Source organism: Rhodnius prolixus, unplaced genomic scaffold (assembly GCF_049639745.1).
Source record: "Rhodnius prolixus isolate KJV_2025 unplaced genomic scaffold, Rpr scaffold_58, whole genome shotgun sequence".
Taxonomy (NCBI): domain Eukaryota; kingdom Metazoa; phylum Arthropoda; class Insecta; order Hemiptera; family Reduviidae; genus Rhodnius; species Rhodnius prolixus.
Genome location: NW_027411623.1, coordinates 22,726 through 47,807, shown reverse-complemented (window position 1 = coordinate 47,807; position 25,082 = coordinate 22,726). Strand labels below are relative to the sequence as shown.

At 31.8% G+C, this 25,082-nt stretch overlaps 1 protein-coding gene across 4 annotated transcripts; it reads right to left on the bottom strand.

Annotated features, from left to right (window-relative positions):
• Window positions 1-1,892: 1,892 nt before the first annotated feature.
• Window positions 1,893-18,000, bottom strand: LOC141457661 (sorting nexin-13-like). 4 transcript variants are annotated; one of them, XM_074134866.1, is made up of 19 exons: window positions 17,781-17,999; window positions 16,939-17,029; window positions 16,740-16,867; window positions 16,297-16,380; window positions 15,460-15,695; window positions 13,474-13,646; window positions 12,536-12,649; window positions 10,592-10,712; window positions 10,355-10,510; window positions 8,381-8,541; window positions 8,182-8,304; window positions 7,463-7,679; window positions 7,242-7,343; window positions 5,907-6,049; window positions 5,601-5,813; window positions 5,325-5,489; window positions 5,011-5,225; window positions 4,827-4,939; window positions 1,893-3,654 (listed from the first exon to the last, which is right to left on the bottom strand). In XM_074134866.1, the coding sequence occupies exons 1-19, from the start codon at window positions 17,981-17,983 to the stop codon at window positions 3,410-3,412; spliced, it is 3,003 nt and encodes a 1,000-aa protein (XP_073990967.1). In that variant the 5' UTR covers window positions 17,984-17,999; the 3' UTR covers window positions 1,893-3,409. The 4 variants fall into 4 exon arrangements, with proteins under 4 accessions (XP_073990967.1, XP_073990965.1, XP_073990966.1 ...); XM_074134864.1 differs by having other exon boundaries at window positions 5,301-5,489; window positions 17,781-17,998; XM_074134865.1 differs by having other exon boundaries at window positions 5,301-5,489; window positions 15,460-15,677; window positions 17,781-17,998.
• Between the last annotated feature and the right edge of the window lie 7,082 nt (window positions 18,001-25,082).

Here is a 25,082-nt window from a genome sequence, read left to right as displayed (position 1 = left end):
TACATGCATGTTAAAGTAGAAAAAGACAAAGTTAGAGTCGGCTACTGTCTTGAATTCGTCTTACCGAAATATTCGTGAGCACAAATAACACACAGTTAATAACAAGTAGATTATTCTTTCAACAATTATTGATTTCTCAATTGTAATTTAATTTAATCCCCCTAATTTTACTTATAGTAAAATACTGGAATAATTAGCTGTCCTAAAAATATGCATATCTTATTTATTTTATATTACATACATAAACATAGTGGGAAGAACACCTAGATTGAGAATGTAATTGAAGAAAACTGTATTATTTGCGATAATTATTACCTGTTGTTATAAACGTTTGACTACTTCATAAAATAACAATTACTTTAATCGAAGAATGAACTTAAACCGACGATTTTTATTTAAAAATAAAAATAAATAAATAAAATAAACAAAATCATTGATGTATGTTGGTGTAAGCATTTTTTAAAAAAGGATTTGAATTTTTTAGCCTCATAATTTTTTTAACGTTTATATTTTTTATAACGTTTTTCTTTTTAACCTGTAATTAACAGTTTGATTATTATAAATAACTAGATATTACAGTCAATCTACAGAGCTACTTGAACATATATTTTGTAGACGAAAATGGCCAGCATAAGGGTCTGTGACATCTAATAAATTCTAAAAAATATTAATGAAAATTAATGCAGTAAAATTACTTAAATATTAATGAAGAATTAATGAAATGTTAGATACTTGCTGATTTGTGTACCTTTTGGCGTTTAATCAACCCTTATACTTAACATTTTAAACTGTAAGTTTTTGTTAGGGAGATATATAATTAGATATATACCGTGAAGTTGAACTTATTGTAGGCTGCTATAAATTTATCTAATTAAAAGTAATGTGAACAAAAAAGAATAAACGAAAACTCGTTATAGTACACAATCGAACCCTCAAGTTATTGAAATAGCTACTCTCGTAGTTTTATAACCTTTTACAAAATACCTCACTTTCATTGCTTTGAAAAAGTTTAGAAATATAATAAATTTCTATATCAAAACAGTTTTCAATCGCAGATAGGGTTCCCTTTCAGCAGCAATTTTTATTTTAGGTTGCATTTCAACCGTTAGCCAACCATCTCAATGTGGTAAATGTATTTTTTAATTTTTTATAACTGCTGTTAAGAATTTTATTTCCTTATCGTAGAGTTAATATAAATGTTAAAAACGATAATACTGTAATGTAGGAATGTAAAAATGAAAAGTTAGAAACCAGCAAACTGATCACCACTTTCACTTAGAAGACCTTAAATTTATATTCCCTGTGAAAACTCTATAATCGTAGACTATCATGCAGAAGGCAAAATAGCATTTAATGTAATAAAATATCCTTTTTGTTCAGAGAAAATGCTCTTTGTAAACTATATTTCACCTCTTACAAATTAAATGATACTTATTTCCTTCTAGGTAATCGGTGGATATTACCAATTTGGACGAAAACTCCTTATAGGCAGCCACCATTAGATCTGACTGAATTGGAGGAAACATTTGCAAAAACACCAGCTTACGAAGTGTATGGGACTGCTGAAGAAGAAGATCTGGGCATCATATCTCAAGAAAGACGCACGGATAAATCTGGTTCTAAAGAATATCTAGAATTGCAAAAAAGAGAGAGTGATCTATAAGCTTTTTTATCAATTACAATGGGGATCCAAGTATTTTGGCCTCCTCTAGCATGTCTGGTACTGTTCATTGCTGTTGTTATTATGTTGATCTTAAGATTTGGAGCTAAATTGTGTAAGTTGAGACATACAGCATACGAAAGGCGCACAGATTGGGAAGATCATGCATACGAACAACGAGTATCGTATGCTTAAGACAGAAAATGTATATTCTTATTTTCACACAAATATGTTAATAATATGATAGATCTTTACTGAAAGATGAGTCAAAATTTGTTGTGTACATTCAGTTTTTTATACTATTCTCAAAATATTTCAAATTCACAAAAATGCCGTAAGTGCCATAATAATAATTATGAGTGAAACTATTAGTAAAACATTAAAAGAACGCGTTTTAAAAAACATGATTTGATAACATACTGAAGAGACCCTTAGCTGTGGAAAGCACAAACAAGACGAAATTCATAATATAAACGTAGGGAAGAATGATTTTAACCCGTTAGTGCTTCTTCAGACTAGTGTCATTTAAGAAATTTCCATGCCCTTAAGATCTGTCTCCCAAAAGTAAGGTTAATCAAATGAATTTTTTTTTTAATATCAAATAAATTTAGAAATTGGTTCGAAAACATAACTAGATACAAATTTAATTAGTACATTTCAATGGCTCTCATTAAAAGCGAATTACAGCATCAAACAATAATTCAATTTTATTCAATTGCATATATTTACTAAATTTATGTAACATGGTTTAAGTAGTACAATTATAATCCTAGTTTTTATTTTATAAATACTGCACCATTAAAATGTAATTATTTGTTTGTTTTGGGCTTCATTGTAATAAAAACAATTTAATGTTACAAACATATTTATATTTATATAAATAAAAGGTATTGATCGTCTTCTGAACAACAAACAATTCGTCCGTCCAAAAAGAATGTTATTAAATATCTATTTTTGTATTTAAGATGTAATAATTTTAACAAACAAATGTAAGTTTAATTATGATTTAACTATATTTTTTGCACATTGATTTTGATATACCTTTGAATTTTAAGACAATTTTATTTTTTGAATTCTTATAGAATAAAGGAATTCATAGTAATGAGTTTCATTTTATCATTCCTTTTTTTTTATAACAACATTCACACCCTCGAAGCTGAACCAACTGTAGCTTTTTGAGTGAAAATTCTTATTTTGCAAGCGTGGAATATTGCGATATGAGGTAAAGAAAAATGTAGCAACTGTACGGTAAGAAATATTTCCTCTCTAGTCACAATATTTCTCCTTGATGAAAACATAGGTAAAGTCAAATTCTCTACACCAACCTGATTAAACAACCTCTAATGATAGAAGTCGGAAACCGGTCAAGGATAAAACAAATAAATAAATAAAAAAACAGGCGTGCTAAGGAGGATAAAATCTGCATTGCGGATTAAACTACATTTACTTGTTTAAGATATAAACTGGAAGAAAGTAACAACTGCTTGCAAATACGCTGGAACAGTAATAATTTGCTAGCAAAAGAATAAATTTATTTAAAAACAATCACTTTGAATAAATAGCTGCAAATACTATTAATTTGGATTCATAAAAAATTAATTTGATAGTTTCAGTTCTCACATCATTAAACTTCTCAAAACTCTAGAGAAGAAAATAGGTAAAAGCATTGAATGCTGTACTTAAACCAACCGTATCAACTGTAATTATGCCAAGAAATTACACTCATAAACATTACATAATCTTTCCTTTTTATGGTGTTGAAGGTTTTAAAACTGTTGGAAGCGAATTATATGGCGATCTTGCCTCTTCTATGCGATGAGACTTACAATGCAATCGGCGTATGACTTGGGCGGAACCAGCAAAAAGGTTGGACAAAGCGCCCTCCATGAGCACGCAGATAAGCCTTGTATTTAGACGAGTAACTTGTAGCAGGCCAAACACTGACAAAATGCCTGTTAATGTAGTTTCGCTTCCCAATATATGTTTAATATCGTCTATAAAGATGAAAAAGTAATTATAATTTAAAGTAAATTTACTAGTATGTACATAAATAGAAAGAGAATACAGCTTGAAAATTAAATGAGTAATGACCCACTTTCGATCTTTTATTTATTTATAATATTACACGGCCTTCTGCTAAGTTCAGGATGCCAAAAAATATATATCAGAAACCAATCTCAAATAAAAATGTGTTTAGAAGACCCATTTTTAAAAAAATAACTTTGATGAATTTTGAATATGTTGAAAAAAATAGCCTGCAGTGGATGAAGCTAACTTTCTGCTTGTTGTTGGTCGGCCCTCTCGCCAATGACTTTTCATGGATTTGGAATTCTGAATGAAACATACACTCTAGTTCCAATTGGAATATTTACCTTAAGTACGCCAAGATCCTAAACAAATCGGATGATACTAAGTCTGGACAACATTCTATATGAACTACGTAAGTGAAAGTCTACTTCTCTTCTACAAGCGGTGGATGATAATCTGAACCGGTCGGAAGAAACACTGATTAATAAAAGCTGAGATACAAAAGGAACAACAAAAAAATCGATTTTTTCCCCTGCATTTGATCTAAAAATCCTTGTTTCGATCTATACCAGTAGTTGTTACATTCATCAGGATAAGAAGTTCAATGCCTCATGTTGTTATAACTTTTTCAGGTTTGTAGCCGAGCGTTACTTTTCAATAAACCTCATATCAAAGCTGGATAGTTCAAGGCAATTTGGAGCAAATTCTATTTAGATTTTGGGAGAAAAAGTCTGAGTTTCTAGTAGGTCCATCAGAAACAAATAAGTGATGAAATTCCAACTTGTAGTTTCAGAAAACAGAAATACGACTTTTTCTCAAATTTCTTTCTTATACAACCAAAAATGCCATTTTTCGGTATCCAACTATTCCTCCATATTTCGCAAGTGCACGTGTTAAGGTCATTATTCTTCTTTGGAAGCGCATGCATAATGTTCTTTTACAAGAGAAATTATATTTGTTAACTGTTAGCACTAAATGACGGCTTTAACTTCTGTTAAAGGGCACTAATGACATCCGAAACGTTTTCTCTGCACATTGCCGATTAAACATAATTAATAGTTATAATAATCTAAGGCCTAGTGATTTGCTAAATATTATTATTTAATGTTCTCATTCAAGGTAAAAAAAAAATATGTACCTGATAAGCTAGAGAGAAGTGCTGCCTTGGCCGCAACCCTGGTTCTCATCTTGGTTGCCTGATCTCTGGATTGCGTTGGTTCACTTGGCATTCCATTTGGCCAGTAAGCATCTCTAAAATTATATTCAATAAACAAACACTAATTAAACATCAATTTGTTCACAGAAAATAGCATTTGACTTACTTGAAAGCAGAAAGGTAAGTGGCAACTTTGTTTGGACTGGTTAGCAAGGAGACATAATCGAGTATTCTTCTGTTGACAATGTCACCAAACATTGTTCGCACCACTTGTCTTAAAATTATCACAAGTCTGCGGCGTAACCACTGCGATGATGATTTCAATTCAAATACTTCTGTCATCAATAGCAGAAGAATTCGCATTGGTATATTATCAGCAGTCTACAATTTAAAAATTGAAGTGATTCTAAATGAAGTTGTAGGCGTTAAAGGAAACTTAATTATATCGCCACATACTTCTGTGTCTAAGGAAGCACCCACTTTCAAAGTTTCTGGTCCCTCTCTAGTAATACTATCTTTAGCTGTTGTGGCAGTTCTGACTTGTAGAACTCTACTTAAACCGTCCACCATTCCATCCACAGAACTCAGCACAGAATCTGGCACTGTTCTCACAGCCTGCATCGACATTCTTAATAATGAGTCCAACTGGTCAGAACAAAAAAAATAATTAAGATCATAACCGCAATAATAGAAAAAAATACAAAAAAAAAATACAAAACAAACACGAACACTGATTTGACTTTAAAGTTAGCGTACCGTTGCTGATAAGTGAGTGGATGCTCTATAGCCAGAAGGACTGAAAAATGTCAGTAGAAGAGGAAGAAGTCCCGGTTTAGAAGTAAGCATTGCCGGCTGAGTCAATGATTTAATGTAGGAGTTCAAACAGATCATACGTCTTTCCAATGTTTTCCTCTCCATATTGTGAAAGGTCTTTTTTGCAGGAAATGGAAGTTTTGATAGTTCAGGAAACTGTAAATTCAAGTATAACCCGTATTATGAAGAAAGTGGAGAGAACAAGTTATCCACTTATAAATATATTTTATGTATATTTGTGTGGATTACTTTTTCCTTAATTTTTCGGTGTAGCTCATGGAAATCTGAATATCTTCTGTAAATATGCCAGCTTTCTCTTTGTCCTGATTCATACTTCTTTGATATGGTTACAGCGTACACCCCAAAGGTTTTGCCCTTTTCATGTACCAAACCTACAAACGATAATATTTTTTTAATTCTATAAGACTACAGAAAAAAGGAAGCAATTTCATGTAAGCGATAATCAGGTATTCTTAAAATTCATTATTTAATCGGTTATCAAGATCTTTTGGTAATATAAATTAGAATCAGATTGAAATGAATAGCTTAATATACACTGGGTTTTGTTTCCCATAATACAGAATTATGTATGAAATATCGTTAGCTTCCAATTTACTAGAAAAGGTCCGCGAAGATATTGATCAGGAGTTTCTATTTGCTCAGACAGTGTGCTTCTAAAGTCAGTAAACTCTGTAATCTTGGGGCATCTTTCGGTAGCGCACCGTCCTACCTTGCTGCTGATGGAGGCGGGGCTTTAGTAGAATGATGTTCTTTAACGTCCCCATAAAGGGTCTCTTAATAGACTTACAAGTGTTAAGGACATTAGCAAGATATTTTCAGGAAAAAGGTAAATATTTTTCGTTTCACTGGGTACTAAAGTAGAGTCAATTCCTGAAAAAGAAAGATAGCGTCTTTGCTATTTGGAGGTTGCTAATGGTGTATCTAGATGAAGAACTGACGAGTAGCAACTCGAAAAACAGGGCAACTTGTTATTTTGTGTTTGATATTCTTGTGGTAGAAGGTTAGAGGATAGTAGGAGAGTTAAGATATGTAGCAGTGTCGTATGGATTTGGGACAAAATTTGGTGAACGGTACACCCACTTTATGTTAATTTATTGTCACTTCTGTGGTGACCTCTGCTTGTCAATGGGGGTAAAATAGGTTTTCAAGTAAGCCACTTAAGTTTGTGCTATAAAATAAGTCTGTGCATTAAAGCATTCAGCAGTTATGCGTTAGTTTATTAGAAGATACGGATAACCGCTGAACGGATTTATTTGAAAGAATTACAAAGTGAAATTAATTTATTTTTTTCCTGAGGAATTTAAACGACTATTTAAACGTACTTGATGGAAGCAGAATGTCACTGTTGCCAAATAGTAGTACTCTGGCAAGGATGATCGCAAAAAAGTAAAAACATTATTGGAACCGATTATAAATATGTTTAGAAACCCTCTAAAACGTCACAATGCGTTAAACATAAGTCGTATGAGGATGAGACCCACATTGATGAGATTTAACCAATCAAATTCTGCAGTTAGAAAAAGTTTATAATATACTTACCGGGAAATGAAAATGAATATTAACCTGTTTCTATGATTTCTGCATACAAGATAAACGGGCCAATAGGTTTAGTGTCTGGTAGATTGCTTGGACTGCCACCGCTTCCATTATCAGTTTCGGTAGAACCTTAAAAGAAGAATGTTTTCTAAATTTTTTAATTGAATTTAGAAAAAGTAACTTACAATAAGTCCGGGCAAAAAGAAAGTCTAATATATTTGGATATAGCTAAGTGAAATACCACTTACTATTATGCGAAATAACAAATTCAGGAAGCGAGGCCGTGTCAGAATTAAGACTGACTTCATCTAAGGAAGCTGAGTCGTCATCATCTTCTGCTAGCCCTGAAGCCAGTACCAGTGCAGCCTCATCTATACCACTGTCACCGCGCAGAAGGTGCAGCTCAGATAATAATTTGACATAAGCAGGTGAATTTCTAAATCCATAAAGACAACGATCGTCTGTCTGTAGCAAATATTGTCTTATAATTTAGTAAGAACTTTGAACTTGAATTTTGTGAGATCATTTACATAAATAAGGACCCCTCCATAATACGTTCTTTTATTCGTTTTCTGTCTTTATCTCGGCGGATTTCCTGTCCAGTTGCCGTTATTATCTAATAACGAAAGGTGATTACAACCGTACATTAGTAGGAGTTTCTCATATTATTATTTCAGTAGTGTTTCAAAGATGTGAACAGCATCAGAGCAGGCTGCAACAACTGTTGCCTACAACTGTAGGCGTTAAAATATTTTTAGAAATAATGAATAATATTTGTGTTGGAAATTAAACGGAAAGGCAAACCGAAAGCGGACATTGATTTAAGAAATTCAACTTGCAGAGGATGAAAATCACTTAAGTCACGAACAAGCAAAAATTTCAGGAAGCAGTTCAGTAATGGGCAGCTGGGAAAATAAACAAACATTTTGACAGGATCCAGAAAAGTAATAAGTAGGAATTATGTTACCTGCATTTTTTCGAAAACACAAGCTTGAGCTTCATCAAACCACGTTTCATTTGGTTTCTCTGTTTTTATTCTATAAAGAAGCCTTTTGACCACTACCTCATCTATGTCCAGCTTACAGGATGACTGAACAGATAAAGCATCATCTTAGAAGTGTAGTAAGTATTAATTAGAAAAATAATAATAATAACAAAAAAGAAACCTTTTCTGTAAGATATTGCTCAAATATGCTGTGAGCTGCTTCTCTAATTCTCTCAAGAGTTTGTTTAGCAGCACTATAATGCTCAGCAAGAAGTACTTCTGATTTCTCTAAAGATGTCTGAACCATATCAGCTAACTGCTGTTCAGTTGAGGCTCTCCAACCTTTATTTAATTATTTTTGACAAATAAATGTAAGGCAATGAATTACTGAATTTGGTAATTTTTGAAGTAGAGAATGCAGCACCAAGACGTGCAGCTGATGACTGCTCTAAAACAACTACATTCACCGGAAGTGTTGCAAGTCGACCTGCCGAGACGTACAATTTTTTCTTTAATCTCTGTCCAGAGAGACTAGCTAAGCACTTACTTTAGAAAAAATTATGACCACTTACTATTAGTAATGTTGTGACTAGCTATCAAACAGCGAACGCTAGACGGTACAAGTACGAGAGTGGCACGAGTTTTAGCCGTTGTTATCTTATAAGTTTTAACTTGAAGAAAAATGCCTTTAGAATTTTCGATGTTACAACATTATCTCCGAGATAGCATGTCGCTACCCTTGCTTCCAAGCAAATAAGGTTGGCAAGACTAAATCTCCTTCCTTAATAGGTTGATTATAGCAGAGTATTGTTTATCATTTTTGTGATTGATAGATTAATCCAAAGGGAAGAATGATTACTCCCGATTTCAGTTAAAACTTTTATTTGTATTAATGCCAAGATTTCAACTTAGAGACTCGGGATGTTCTCATATTACTTATGATCAATTTTAATATGTTTAACATTACGCATATTACTTTCGTGGTTGTGTGACTTCACAGTACCTCAACTGTAAGGACAGAAAACAAACACACCAACCAATAAGGCAAACATGCATAATGTAAAATATATTACAAATACTTATAACCCTGAAAGTGATCCTACTCCTCAGGTCGATAGTCTCCGTAAAGTAAGGTCGACCCGATTTTCAATATAATAATAGAATTTTTACATATTGTCACATACTTACTTCAAAATTATTGAGAATGAAGGCTATCTGGTTAGCAACAAATATCTGCAATTCTTGGAATGATTTATCATGCCACGTTTGCAGGCCTGTGACTATTTGAAAATTTACAAGAACAAACTAGTTTATCAAGATGGTTTGCAGTACCGAAGGTTGAACCTCAAATTTCTGTTCTCGATACACTATAGACTGAAGTAGGCAGCAATGCAACTGCCCCTTCGGATATGATTTAACTGTTTCAGTCTCTGTAACTATTTTATAAGTTGCTAGTGAATTGAGGATTGAGGACAAATGGCCCTGTTTTCTATGTAATAAAGGAGGGTTGAATGAGTAGCTAAAAGAGAGAGTCTTAAGAAAATTGGAAGTATTATTTTACTAAAGAGATTATTCACAACTTTGAGATTTCCGTATCTATCTACATTACCTTCTTCATTAGAGTTAAAGTTGTTAAGTATTGTTGAATATAAGTAAGTTGAATTCAAACAACAGAGTGAGTTCTAAAAGATAGTTCATACATGTGAAAATCATCAGATTAGAACTACTAATAAAGCGAATTTATTCGTACTGGAATTCTATAAGTGATAATTCCATAAAATTCTGTGAAATATCTGATATACCCCTGCATTCTTCATACAAGAAATTTACACAGAAAAAGTTATAAACGAAACGCAAGTTCATAGCCTTCTATTAAATACGTAAATATAAAAAAATTGAAGTAATTAAGTTAAAAAGAGGCTAATTTACGTTAAAGTACGGGTAATAGAAATGATTGTTTCTAGGAAAGTTATTTCCACTTTTCCTCTAAAAGTGCCCTAAAACAATTAACCTCGACAAATATTGACAATAAATGAAAAAGAATCTACATTAACTTCTTCAAATTCTCTTAAAAGTGCTCTTTTGAAGAATTCTATTATTTTTTATTTTAAGTTATTCTCTTATTTACTTTGATTTATTCTCGAGATTTACTGACCTTCAATGTTTAAATAGAAGAAAAGGTACGATTGTGCTCCGACCGACGTCATATGATCCATGAAGTGTGAAAGCGCCATGTTATTCTTTAATAAAACATCTAAAGGGAGTTGGAATAATTTTGAGGAACCTAACAACAACCTTGAATAATCTGGACCTGAAAATGTAAGATGGCAACGCATTTGTATTCACATTCTGATCTCGGATCAGTAGGTTACAATTATACATAACTAGTTACCTGGATCGGCTCCAGACTGTAACCTAGCAATTTGATTTGTTACAAGTTTTGCAAGATAATTTAAAGAAGATAGCTGCTGTTTGATCAAAGTCTCGGATTCTCCACCTGCATCGCGGGACCTCTGTAAAAAATATGATAGGAAGAAAGAGGTGATGAAATATAAGCTAGAAACTGTCTTTTTATCTTCATCGCAAAAGCGACAAACTCTAGGTATATTTCGCTTGCAAACCAAGTTAAGCGTTATTTAAGAAGGTTTGTTCCTGAAAAGTGGCAGATAATCTGAAGTCGAAGTATCTATAAATCTCTTTTGCTGCATTTGAGGTCTTTCATATTGCCTCATTATAAACTGCATCATTTTATGTACATATATTTTTTTTGTTTTTTTAAATGAAGAGATTATGAAATGCACAATTTTGTAACATAAACAAATGTAACAGAGCAGTGGAAATAGTTGCTATGTTTATGTTTACATCTGGTATTTTATTTGTAAAAGGATTTTATTTATTATTTTGTTATTCTGAGTCTCAACTTGCTGGAAGTGAGACAAGGTCTAACTGTTTTGAAAAACTTGTGTTGCCTCTTGCTGACCTGCGAGTTTTCTCATCTGCGGCCCTGCCGTAGTTGATGTTAAATACATAATATAATTTATTAAAGAATTTATCCAGTGAATCTATTCTGATTAATGGTAAGATTGGCTATCGTTACTTTAGCTTAGTTCAAATAGTTTATTGGTCCTATCCCTGTGTGTGTGTGAGTGCGCTGGCCTACACAAATTTTAAACTTCGGAACTGCATTATATTATATGAAAAATACAGAGGTAGGTAACACAAAGTAAAAGCGCGCGTAACATGTGACCCGCAATGGAGCAACAACATGTTGAATTTTAAGTCCAGAGGAGTGCACCGGCTGTTTGTAATCAGAAGCATATAGTTGACGATATCAACACTTGCAACAGTCATAATTCTACACTGCCAGAAGCACAATGTTTGTGCGCGTGGAGTTAAGACAGAGTGGGAAGGACCACCAGGTTAACTGCATGTTTAGTAGAGCTTGAATTCCCTCACACACTTCAATTTAGCCTTTTATATGGTCAGAGACGGGCTAAACTAAACAGTTTGTCAATTTGAGTCAAATGATAAAATTTGCACTAAATCTGTCTTTCAACTTTTGTATAGTTAAGCCGTAATTGGTTAATGACAAGAATTTAATAACTATGCTGCTTCATCTTGGAGGAAGGATTTTAAATAAAGCATTTTTTTCAACCTCAATTACAATTTATATAAGGTCAAAAAGCGAAAAAGTGACCAAAAAGCAAGTGCATACATTTTTCTTGGAGATGATTTGATCGCACTTCGCACGGCCTGGGTAGAAAAAAACTTTGTGCTGGTTTTTATGTGTGTGTGTCAAGCATTTTTCTGGTCGAAATATCAACTTACTATTGGTAGATTAAGTTTTTTAGCGTTTTACTCAACTTTATTGCTTTCTCATTTTTTCCACAAGATGAGCTGTCGCTAATTGTGCGTTTGAAGTAATAAGTTTTAAGAAGAGTTAAGTTACACTATTTGAAAGCACAATCCCTGAAATCCGCATAATATTCATTTCCATCTAATATATTATAAGTCACTCAAATTATTTTTCGTTACATAGCTTGAGAGCTCCTATGACATTTATGAGTGTAAATTGAAAAAATTCTTTCTTAGTGAGAGCACGTTACAAAAGAAACCGACTGGCCCAAATGTACTGTTTCTAGCTTCAGTAATTTCGATTTAGCATAATTTCATTTTAGAATATTACTTTTTCCATTAGTTACTCTAGAATAGAATCACTTTAAACTATTTTTCTTATTTAACTACTTTCGCTATTCATCAATTAAGAGATTTGAATCATAGATGGTGGTTTGTAATCAACATCACTGAGATCTAAAACAAGATAAACAAGGCTTACCAGAATAGTCAACTCTTTGTTTAGAATTTCTTTGGTCGCAGCCAGCTCTTCAACATTATCGTTCACTTTCAGTACGGTCAAGAAGACTTCAGAAGTTACTGACATATCTTTACCCTATAAGAATAATACAAAAAATAGAAACGATTGTGAATAATACAACCGCAATGAGTTTATCGTTATTCCCTAAATGTTGAGGAGAACCCACTATTCTCTCTGAAAGAGAAAAAATCATCGGTGTATCTGTGAGCCGTCAGGCTCCGTGGTAACAAACGTTGTTCAGAGAAAGGGATACTAATACTGCTCCCCTTAAATAAATATGTAGATCTATAAGTTTTATTTACAACATATTTTCAAGAAAGCTGGATTAAGCTTTCAACTCAAGAGAGCTGGCACTTCTTGAGCAGGGGTAGTTAGGCTTCCCTCTGTAGTACGATTACTGTACATTGCATTTGCATGCCCTCCTGTAAAACTCCTACTGACTACCTATAATTTGAAAATACCTATAATCCTAGAAATCGTAGATGGGGGAAAAAATGCCCCAAAAAAACTTCATGTAATAAGAAGAAGTGTATGCAAATAGTTCCTGGTGTACAGTGATTGGATGAAAGATAATGGCTTTACAGTTATCAGGAAAACAATAAACAAAATTTGAGAAATATAGCAAAATGTTAGAGAGTATGAAAATAATCGGCAAACAATCGAATCATCAATGAAAATGATATAAAAGTTGGATATAAAATATGAAGTTTTTTGAGACCAGAGAAGTTTGATAAATATCTATCAAAGTTCGAAAGACAAATTGCATCTCCGGTCTTCAGCACCGATGCCGGTGGAAGTTGCCAGATATGTGATTTTAGAATTTGTCAGTTGAGACAGAAAAATCTGTATAAGAGCCCCCCCCCAAAAAAAACAGTTTTATCAATAAATAAAATACATACCAACCATATAATTATTTGGTTTATATAATCTGGATCTGACAGTTTAGTTATAAGTGGTATTAACACAGAATTTACAATCAGTTCTCTAGTAATATAACGCAAGGGTAGGCAATGAAATTCCACTTCTGGACTCAAGTAGAAGAGAACTACATCAGTCAGTTGTTGTAAGTAACCTGAAAATAAATGATATTAAAATTCAATCACTGGAATATGCACAAACTTTCTCTTACTCCTCTTTCTTTCTTATTACAGATTGTCGCCCTCTCTACGAGAGTGTTCCCATGTAGTAAGATATCAAAAAATCACTCACGTTTGATTTCGATATTTCGTCTGGGTGCCTCCCAAAGACCCCTATATAAAGTTTTTAATCAATACCTAAAACAATTGTAAAATACGTAGAATACGACTTTGAATGTGAAAAATATGTGTTAAGAAAGCTCATTCTCTTTGGATGAACAAAATACCTAATGGTACACCAATGAACCATCAGGCTCTCAGTAACCAAACGTTGTCCAGAAGGTGAGATAATGTCCACTGTACTTAAATGATTTTTCGAATCTAGATTCTTTTGTTTTGGAGTTTTCTCGATTTCCTTCGTTAGTTACAAAGTAGCCATTTTTCTAACGATAACCGAGTACAAATAAATATGCAACTGAAATTCCGAATTTGAAGAAAAGACAGAATGATTAGGGGATGACCTCGACAAGGAACTTTTGTTTTTGACCTTATGTTCTTTGGAAACAGCCACACAAGTAACCTTTCTTACCTTTCCCCGCATGGGAAAACGTCCAGATGGTACTTGAATTTACGGAGACTCGTCCAGAACATACACTCTAACTGAGTGAGGTTGCACGCGGAAAGAAAGAACATTATGGACGTTGCAGGAGTTATTGTCCCTGAAACGTTGATGAAGGTAATGCTGAGGTGGAAAGACAGTTGGTATGTCATCGCTTTGAATGATAAGAGGATGTTAATGTTGAAGAGGAAGGAAGCGGAGAGGATCGACAGATAAGAAGTATACTTTATAAGAATGTGGCGAGTAATATAAGAGGTGCCTCGCCAAAGAAATACTTATGGTGGTGCCGTGTCTTTAAAAAGAAAAAAGGATATTAATTGTAACACTTAATTAAGTAGGGTAATTACTGTTTAATTAATTTGAAAGTAGAAAATAGCACATATTATCACTGCCATAAATCAAAATTTTGTTGATGTAATAAAAATTTGTTTAATTTTTTGGGGGGGAGGCAAAGAACCTAGTGGTTATTATGCCCATTAAAAATAAATTAAAAAAAAAATATATATTTTTTTTAATTTGAGGTACATTAATATCTGAAGTTATTGGCTCTTAAAGCCTTTACAATGCACCGTCGGCCTTCGAACAGCGTGCTGTCGACAAAGACACCCTGTCCACGGTGAGTGATACTTATCTAGACTTAAACCCGGGATCAGCACGAGCTTTCAGTTATGTACAGAGTAGCGTTAGGCCGTTCTATTCATATAAGATAATATGAACTAATCATTCACAACTTAGCTCCTGAACTTGTGGCATTAAACAAATTGACATAAAAAAAAAAGGAGCTTTTTCAAATCAATTTCACAATTAAAGCAATAAGTGTAACAAATTTAAATACAATTGGGACCATTTTCAAGAAAATCTCAAACTTTAAAAAATCTATTTGGTAACGTGCACTTTCGATTTGTGGAATAGGTTAAATTCAAGTATAAAATTAAAAATCTCTACAATTTTTCGATTTCGAATTATGCTGACACATTTACAGGGATGTCACACCCACAGTAGATGTCAAAACATTTATTTCTGTTGAAAAGTCAAAACAACCTGCACGAAATACTTGCACTTGAGAAGGGTATAAGGAAATAAAGTTGGATTTTTAATAAGAGAAAGTTTTATACTAATATGCTAAACACCCCTTTTGTACAAGTAAGATAGTTTTTAAAAATTTTGTATAAAAAATAATTAGACCATACTCCTTTGCAAAGAAGGCGTCAGTGAAATATGATCCCTGCAAACTAATCCGCTTTCCATCGCTAATTCTAAATCAAAGAAAGCTTCCTCTAACGAAATCTTTGATCCTTGGGGCATGGATTGCACCCGAGCCCTAGCCTGTCTATAAAGTCGTAGATGAGATGCCGCATCGTCTACTAATCTAGTTGTGAGAAAGGGTATCCAGTCCACTTCTTTCACTCTGAAAAATAAAGAATACCTATCAGGTTTAAAGTGATACAATAATATCACTTGAAAAATCAATAATTATTAGCACGCTTTTAGAGATTATTTAACCATATAATTAATCAAGTTGCATTTCTGAAACGTATTCTTTAGCTTTTAAAGTAAGAGAAAAGTAAAGAATACGTACAATAACATGTTTAGTATCACTTTAAACAAGTTTCATAATGTCAATTGTGAGCTGTTAGGTAGCATCAGAAGGAAAAGCGGTCATGCGGCGGAGGTTGTGGAAATATCGTGTAGATAATTTAATTGTTTATGATTAACTTTTTATAACTATTGGTGTACTTGGTATTTACCTATTATTACATTTTATTGTCAATTATTTAGGAATTAATAATGTGTGTGGTTAAGTAGTCAATCAATCAGTAAATCAGAAGTGAAGTCAGAAATGAATAGCAGGAAGAGGAAAGTACCTCCTTGCAGCACTCTCGGCGGGATATCCACATTGCTGATCAATCCCGAAGGAGATCTTGGGTGTACAACACTCAATGTACTACCATTTGATCGATTAGCAACACAAAAGTTTGTATTTTCTTTGTATCAAAAGATATAAATGAGAAAATCTATACTTTTACCTATTAGCAAATGCTACAATAACGTTCTGAGCGGCAACTCGAATTTCATGGGGCACTTCTTCACTATCACTAACCAAATCATACCTAAAAACAATTCAAATTTGAAGAAACATTTTAAAAAGATAAAAAATCACTTTTAACTAGGTAACATGTGCCAATGTAGCGCACAATCAGGGGCAAAGTTCTACCCAACATCAAAATGAGCATTTATTCACAACGAAAAAAAGGAAAATAAGGTTTTGGGGGAGGGGTGATCACCGACTTTTTTTCGGACATTTATAACGACTAGAGAGAGCTCATTTCAGGCAAGAGATTGTCTAGCTATAGTGGCTATCACCTCTTAGAGGACACTTGATGGAAGCTTTTTATTTTGGAGAAAGTTTCATATATTTTCCTGCATAGCGGGCAAATGAATTACTTATTTCAATTCTAATATCACTTACCAAGGATAAACGTAATCTCTTATCATATAATCTAATATTTCCTGTAACTGTTCGTCAATAACTTGGGAACCTGTTAGTCTTCTGTCAACTTTAAAGTCTTTTCTAGGTTTCTTCATTTTCTCTGCTAACTGAAAGTAAATTGATAAATAATAATCAACAAGAGAATGTAGCAAGAAAGTAATTTTAACAGAGTGGTTACCTTATAATTGTTTGATGATAAGTCCACATTTTTTTTAGGGAAGTAATAATTGTAGTCTTTATTCTGTTTTATGTACATCCATGTGGTGAAGCTGAAAAAACATAAGATATGAAAGCAATCACAGATTTCATATTCACCTAAAGCGCAAATATTATCTTTGCTTAACTTTTACTAAGTATTAATATATCGGAAATAATGAACTGAAGGTAATTTGACACAAATATAAATAAAATCTGTGAAATAATCCTTTAACCTACTAATTAAAACGTTTGTATCAGATTTCTGGTAGCAACACATTCTTGCTGTGCCCATGCAGAGTAGAAGAATTGAAGAATAAGTTTACTATATTTGAGGCGCATATCTCCTAACTAGTCAGAAGAGCTAATATGTAGTAGTGCATGAATCAATCATCGTATAAGTAAAAGGAAGAACGGTTTTGTTCAAATTAAACATATTAAAGTGTAGAGAAGGAAATATTTGCACATAACAACAGTACACGAAAGTTTTCAGCACTAAATAGTTCTCTCAGATTTCATGATTTGGAGTGCTTAAGGAAGGATTATGGGAAAACATAGTGCAAATAATATGAAGAATTTAGTACTGTTTTAGGTGTACCTACATCTTGACAAATGTTATTATACCTAATCGTCAATTTTCTTTATAGACTGTGTTAAATAAGAATTTTTCTCAAGATGTAAAATGGTATAGAAAAAGGGGTATAAGACATAAAAAGAGAAGAAAAATTCCGAATTGCAATATTGATGTCAACATGAAGAAAAAGAAGAAGATAAAAGTAACGGAATATTTATTTTTGCCTAAAATATACATAAAGTAACACTTACCCTAACAAGAAAAGAAATGTGCCAGTTAAACTGACAACACATAATTTTAACCCAAAAGTAGTAAAAAATAGAGAAAATATTAGTATTAACCAATGAGAAAAGAAAACCATCTGTGCTTCAAGCGTTTGAAACTGTTTAAACGGTTTGGTATTCCAAACTCTGAACGTAAACTGCTGCAGATAAGAAAGCAGGTTACCTCCCATCGCTATACAGGCTCAGCAGTTTACCTTTTTTGTTTTGGGAAAAGAAAGGAAAAAGTATAGTGTGAACGCTATCACCGCTTTTTCAACGATCAATTATAAAATTATAAATTTTTTTCCAAAATTTTAAGCAAATAAACCTATTACTATCATTATCTAGATAACACAAAATACACATTTCAAAGAAATCTCTCTTGTGAACGCCATAAAAAAAGTTAGCTAAAGAAAGGAAAACAATATTATTACCAACTGTAAATAATATATAAAAACTTCAAAATAGGTATTAGAAAAAAAATTACTCAAAACTATAGGCATCGCTAGAATATAAACTGGAGGGGGCCTCTAAACTTCATTTAGAGTAATTAGGAGGGTAGTGTTTATGGTAAATATAATAGATAACAAGTAACAGTAAAATTTGAATCGCTTAAGAAATGAAATGTTTGAAATGAAAATCTACAATTGTGTTACATATCAATATTGTAGGTAGTGTAGTAGAGCAGTAGTAGAATATGAGAGTTTAATAAACCTTACAAATATACAAATTATGATGCCAGATATCTGGTGCTTTAATATAGAGTTCATTACAGAATTTAGCCCATTTCTATACAGGTTTAAACTCTATAATTATGAGACATATCAATACTATAGGGAGCGTAGAAGACATGTATGTAATGTTTAGTAAACTTTATAATCACTCAAAATAACATTTCATGCTTGCAATGTAGAGAAGTTTAAAAAATTTCACACAATTGTACAGATAGTTGAACTCAATATTCATACTAAAATAAATGGAATTCCGTACAGTAGGAATCGAGATATTCGGATTCAAAGTATAGGAAAGAAGGCAACTAAGTTTGACCTCTCAATATACGTATCTCCGTAGCAAAAAGTTACAGGTTAAAAAGTTTAGTATAAGAGTTGACTGGACACTAAAAGGTACAGATTTGTATAACATTTGGCGTTTTTGAACCCTAAAAATTAACTAAGTTAACTAAAAAATCTCATTTTCTGATTGATAAATTTTTACTACATTTTACACAATTATAGACAATCGCTATTTCCATATACAGGTAAAATATCAACAAAATCTATCACGTAGTTTTCGAGATATTTGAAGTTGAAGTTTTCACTTCATAAAACGGAAACAAACTTTACTCTAAATATCGCGTTTTCTGCTCGATAGATTTTTACTAAAATTGACACGATTATAGACCATAGTAGTCTCCATATACAAGTTAAATATAAACCAAATCTATCGAGTAGTTTTCGAGATATTTGAAGTTAAATTTTTCACTTTATAGAACAGAAAGAAACATTAACACTAAATATCTCGTTTCCTGCTAGATAGAATTTTACTAAAATTTACACGATTTTAGACAATAGTAGTCTTCATATACAGGTAAAATATAAACAAAATCTATCGAGTAGTTTACGAGATATTTAAAGTTAAAATTTTCACTTTACAGAACAGAAACCAAATTTAACACTAAATATCTCGTTTTCTGCTCGATAGTTTTTTACTAAATTTCACACGATTATAGACAATAGTAGTTTCCATATACACGTAAAATATAAGGAAAATCTATCGAGTAGTTTTCGAGATATTTGAAGTTAAATTTTTCACTTTATAGAACGGAAACAAAGTTTAACCCTAAATATCTCGTTTTCTGCACGATAGATTTTTACTACAATTTACACGATTATAGACAATAGTAGTCGCCATATACAAGTAAAATATAAACAAAATCTATCGAGTAGTTTTCGAGATATTTGAAGTTAAATTTTCACTTTTTAGAACGGAAACAAAATTTAACACTAAATATCTCTTTTTCTGCTTGATAGATTTTTACTAAAATTAACACGATTATAGACAATAAAAGTCTTCATATACATGTAAAATATAAACAATATCTATCGAGTAGTTTTCGAGATATTTGAAGTTAAATTTTTCACTTTATAGAATGGAAACAAATTTTAACCCTAAATATCTCGTTTTCTGCTCGATAGATTTTTACTAAAATATACAGGATTATAGACAATAGTAGTCTCCATATACAAGTTAAATATAAACCAAATCTATCGAGTAGTTTTCGAGATATTTGAAGTTAAATTTTTCACTTTATAGAACAGAAAGAAACATTAACACTAAATATCTCGTTTCCTGCTAGATAGAATTTTACTAAAATTTACACGATTTTAGACAATAGTAGTCTTCATATACAGGTAAAATATAAACAAAATCTATCGAGTAGTTTACGAGATATTTGAAGTTAAATTTTTCACTTTATAGAACGGAAACAAAGTTTAACCCTAAATATCTCGTTTTCTGCACGATAGATTTTTACTACAATTTACACGATTATAGACAATAGTAGTCGCCATATACAAGTAAAATATAAACAAAATCTATCGAGTAGTTTTCGAGATATTTGAAGTTAAATTTTCACTTTTTAGAACGGAAACAAAATTTAACACTAAATATCTCTTTTTCTGCTTGATAGATTTTTACTAAAATTAACACGATTATAGACAATAAAAGTCTTCATATACATGTAAAATATAAACAATATCTATCGAGTAGTTTTCGAGATATTTGAAGTTAAATTTTTCACTTTATAGAATGGAAACAAATTTTAACCCTAAATATCTCGTTTTCTGCTCGATAGATTTTTACTAAAATATACAGGATTATAGACAATAGTAGTCTCCATATACAAGTTAAATATAAACCAAATCTATCGAGTAGTTTTCGAGATATTTGAAGTTAAATTTTTCACTTTATAGAACAGAAAGAAACATTAACACTAAATATCTCGTTTCCTGCTAGATAGAATTTTACTAAAATTTACACGATTTTAGACAATAGTAGTCTTCATATACAGGTAAAATATAAACAAAATCTATCGAGTAGTTTACGAGATATTTGAAGTTAAAATTTTCACATTATAGAACGGAAAGAAACTTTAACACTAAATATCTCGTTTTCTGCTCGTTAGATTTTTACTAAAATTAACAAGATTATAGACAATAGTTGTCTCCATATACAAGTAAAATATATACAAAATCTATCGAGTAGTTTTCGAGATATTTGAAGGTTAATTTTTCACTTTATAGAACGGATACAAATTTTAACCCTAAATATCTCGTTTTCTGCTCGGTAGATTTTTACTAAAATTTACACGATTATAGACAATAGTAGTCTTCATATACAAGTAAAATATAAACAAAATCTATCGAGTAATTTTCGAGATATTTGAAGTTACAGATTTCAATGTTTCAAACGAAACCAAATTTTAACTATTAATATCTTGTTTCCTACTCGAGTAGTACTTTTTGACGATTAAGCCTTATAGAAGTGTGCTAGCGGACAGTTTTAATGATGGTTGGTATTTGGTGTATAAAGGAAGAAATGTATGTTAGTGTATGATTGTAAAAAGGTTATAGACGGGGGGGGGGGGGGGAGAAAGAAAGAAGCGTTTGACCTTTAAGCTATAGGTTAATAGGTAGGATAAAATGTTTAGATAAGGAAAAGTGAGGGAATGAGTATGTTTAAATTGAGGCGGACAGAGGTAGATGAGTAATAATAGATGAGGAGAAGTAAATAATGTTAAATTTTAGATTGAGTGAATCGAATGATGAAGGTTAGTGAAAGATGAATGTTGTTTTATAAGAGAGTGGTAAGAAAATAAAGAGCGGTGGGAGCGGCGGGCGGCGTGGAATATTTGTAATGTAATAGTAAAAATAGTAAATAGAATGAAGTAGATATTAAAACTGTCCGGTAGGACAGTTGTATAAGGGTTGATCGTCAAAAACTGCACGAAAAAGCGTAACGTTGAAAAACACCCAACTTTGACAATTTTTTTCTCTTTTTCTATGAAAGATAAAATTCCCAAATTTTCTTTAAATTATAGGACAAACCCTCCTTTATAACTGAAATTTTTTTGCAACAACATAGATGTAATAGGTTTCGAGAAAAAAGTTGCCGAAAATAAGCAAAAACGGCATTTTCAGAAATTGTTCTTCTTCTTCTTCTTGTTGTTACCTTTTTTGTAAACCGCGTACCGCCTAAACGCGTGAACCGATTTTCATGAATGAGGTGTCATTCGATTCGGAATTTTTTGTAGATGTGCCTTTTGGGGGTCTCGACGCTGTACATCGAATGGAAGAGGAGTTAGCCCCCTTTATGTAAGGCCCCCTCCAAAATTATTATTTCTAATTTCTCTGTAAATCTTGGCCCGATTTTGATAAAATTTGGTAGGATGATAGGGTTAGGGCTTCCCTATGTACCATTAAAGCGACGATCTGCTCTTACACTTGTTAAGAGGAAGTGCAACAATCTTTCAAATTATCGAGACGTGAACCGATTTTCTTGAATAAAGTGTCATTCGAATCAAAATTTTGTACAGATTTGTATGTCTCGACGCCATGCCTCATAAGGAGGGGAGTTTGCCCTACCCAAATAAGGCCCTTTCTAAGGGCAGATTGTGTAAGGCAGATATGTAACTTTGCAAAATAGATAAAAAGAAAAATCTATCCAAAAGGTACAAAAATCTCCTTAACAAAAACTTACAGTTTAAAAAGTTAAGTATAAGGGTTGATTAAACGCCAAAAGGTACACAAATCAGCAAGTACCCATCATTTCATTTATACTTCATTGATATGATTTAAGAAATTTTACTGCATTAACTTTTCCTTCACATTTTTAGAATTTATTAGATGTCACAGACCGTTATGCTGGCCAGTTCATTCATAATATTTTTTTGTTATAATTATGATAAAATGAGTTCTGAATTATTCTGAGTAGTCACATATACATGCATGTTAAAGTAGAAAAAGACAAAGTCAGAGTCAGCCACTGTTTTAATTTGAATCACGAAGGATTTAAAACAATATTTCAGTCTTGAATTCGTCTTACCGAAATATTCGTGAGCACAAATAACACACAGTTAATAACAAGTAGATTATTCAACAACAATTATTCATTTCTCAATTGTAATTTAATTTAATAATAATAATAATAATAATAATAATAAGTGTTTATTGGAACAGAACATTATACAATCCATACTAAAATAAAATAAAAAATACACTTTTCGACAATGGACATACGTCCGTCTGCCTAGTTAGTCTTTAACTTACAGAATATAAATAATAAAAAAAATAAATAAATAGACTAACTAACTAATTTAATTTAGTCCCCCTAATTTTACTTATAGTAAAATACTGGAACAATTAGCTGTCCTAAAAATATGCATATCTTATTTATTTTATATTACATATATACAACATTGTGGGAAGAACATCTAGATTGAGAATGTAATTGAAGAAAACTATATTATTTGCGATAAAGCCAGATAATTATTACCTATTATTATAAACGTTTGACTACTTCATAAAATAACAATTACTTTAATCGAAGAATGAACTTAAACCGACAATTTTTATTTAAAAATAAAAATAAATAAAATGAAATCATTAATGTATGTTGGTGTAAACTTTTTTTTAAAAAAAGTTTTTGAAATCTTTAGCCTAATTTTTTTTTTCTTTTTAACCTGTAATTAATAGTTTGATTATTATAGATAAATAGACATTACAATCTACAGTCTAGAACAAATATTTTGTAGATGAAAATGGCCAGCATAAGGGTCTGTGACATCTAATAAATTCTAAAAATGTGAAGGAAAAGCTAATGCAGTAAAATTACTTAAATCATATCAATGAAGTATAAATGAAATGATGGGTACTTGCTGATTTGTGTACCTTTTGGCGTTTAATCAACCCTTATACTTAACTTTTTAAACTGTAAGTTTTTGTTAAGGAGATATGCAATGGGAGATGGCAGAGATATTTTCATCTCTCTATATTTAGTAAGAATAGTTAGAAATGTTAGAAATAACATTTTTACTGTAATAATTTTTTATTTTGAAAATTCCGGAAATATTGTGGGGTATGTAGACTTTTGTTGGACACTGTATAGAAATTGGTGATTTATAGTTAAGAATTTGTATGAATGAATAAAACTGATTGTACATTGATGAAATATGATGAAGAAAGAAAGAAAGAAGGAATAAAGAATTAAAGTAGAATGTATTTGTAGGTAATATGTGTTTAGTGAGTGCATTGAGTAGTAAAACTATGTTTTGTGAGAGAATTAGAAGTGGTTGTGTAGTGTGTGAACTTTGATTGAAATATTGTTTAAAAGAAATGAATTTGGGTGTTGATTAATGTGTGTAGTATTATTTGACGAAAGGAAGTTTGTTTGTTGGTTGGAGTAGTTTATTTTATGCGTTATTATAGCGCGCGTTTGGTGAAATTGTAACCAGATGGAAGGTTTGAGTGAGTCTGTTTTGGTTGTTTAATGTTTTTTATGTAGTGAAAGTGGGTATTTTGAAAAATATTAGTGTTTAAAGAATAGAATGGTAAATACTGTTATGATTAGTTGTTTGTATTGATTATGAATATTGAGAAAGGATTGATACTTGTAAAGTACTTTGTTGAAGATTATATGTTTTCATAATAATTTTAATGTACATACATATATGTTTGTTATTTGATTGATATAAAAAAAGAAATGTATAGTTTTATGTATGATACATACTATGTAAATTTTTGAAGAATTAAATGAATATAGTAAAGGAAAATGGTTATTTTGAATTGTTTGTTTGTGTAAAAATAATGACATTGTTTATAAGAAAGTTTAGGTATAGAGAAAGAAATAAGAGGAAGCCTGGCTGTGTGTGGTTGGGAAATGAAGGAAGTAATAAAAGGTTTTGGAAGTTAGGTGGGAAATAATGTTTTAGAATTTTGTTTGGGTTAGTTAAGTTAAGAGAGATAAGAGTTTTATATGTTAAAAGTTTTCTTTAGTGGAAGGAATAGGGTTAATTTATTTAGAGGACTGTAGCATTTACATGGGTATTGTTAGTGATGGGTCTCTTGGTATAGGTATGTAGAAGGGAAGGCAATGAATGAAGGGAGGCAGGCGTAGAGAGAGACGGACAGAAATATGAGAATGTGTGGGGAGATGTATTGGCGGAGCAGCGAAAAATCGTGTGAGGCAGTGAGAGCAGTGAAGGAGGCAGAACAGGCAGTTAGCCGGCGCGGC

Coding starts and splice junctions, on each gene's coding strand:
- LOC141457661 (XM_074134864.1), bottom strand. CDS start 17,983: ATGGGAGGTAACCTGCTTTCTTATCTGCAGCAGTTTACGTTCAGAGTT. Junction 16,381..16,739: donor AGAGATTACGTTTATCCTTG/GTAAGTGATATT, acceptor AATTGTTTTTAG/GTATGATTTGGTTAGTGATA. Junction 6,050..7,241: donor TGCAGAAATCATAGAAACAG/GTTAATATTCAT, acceptor TATCGTTTGTAG/GTTTGGTACATGAAAAGGGC.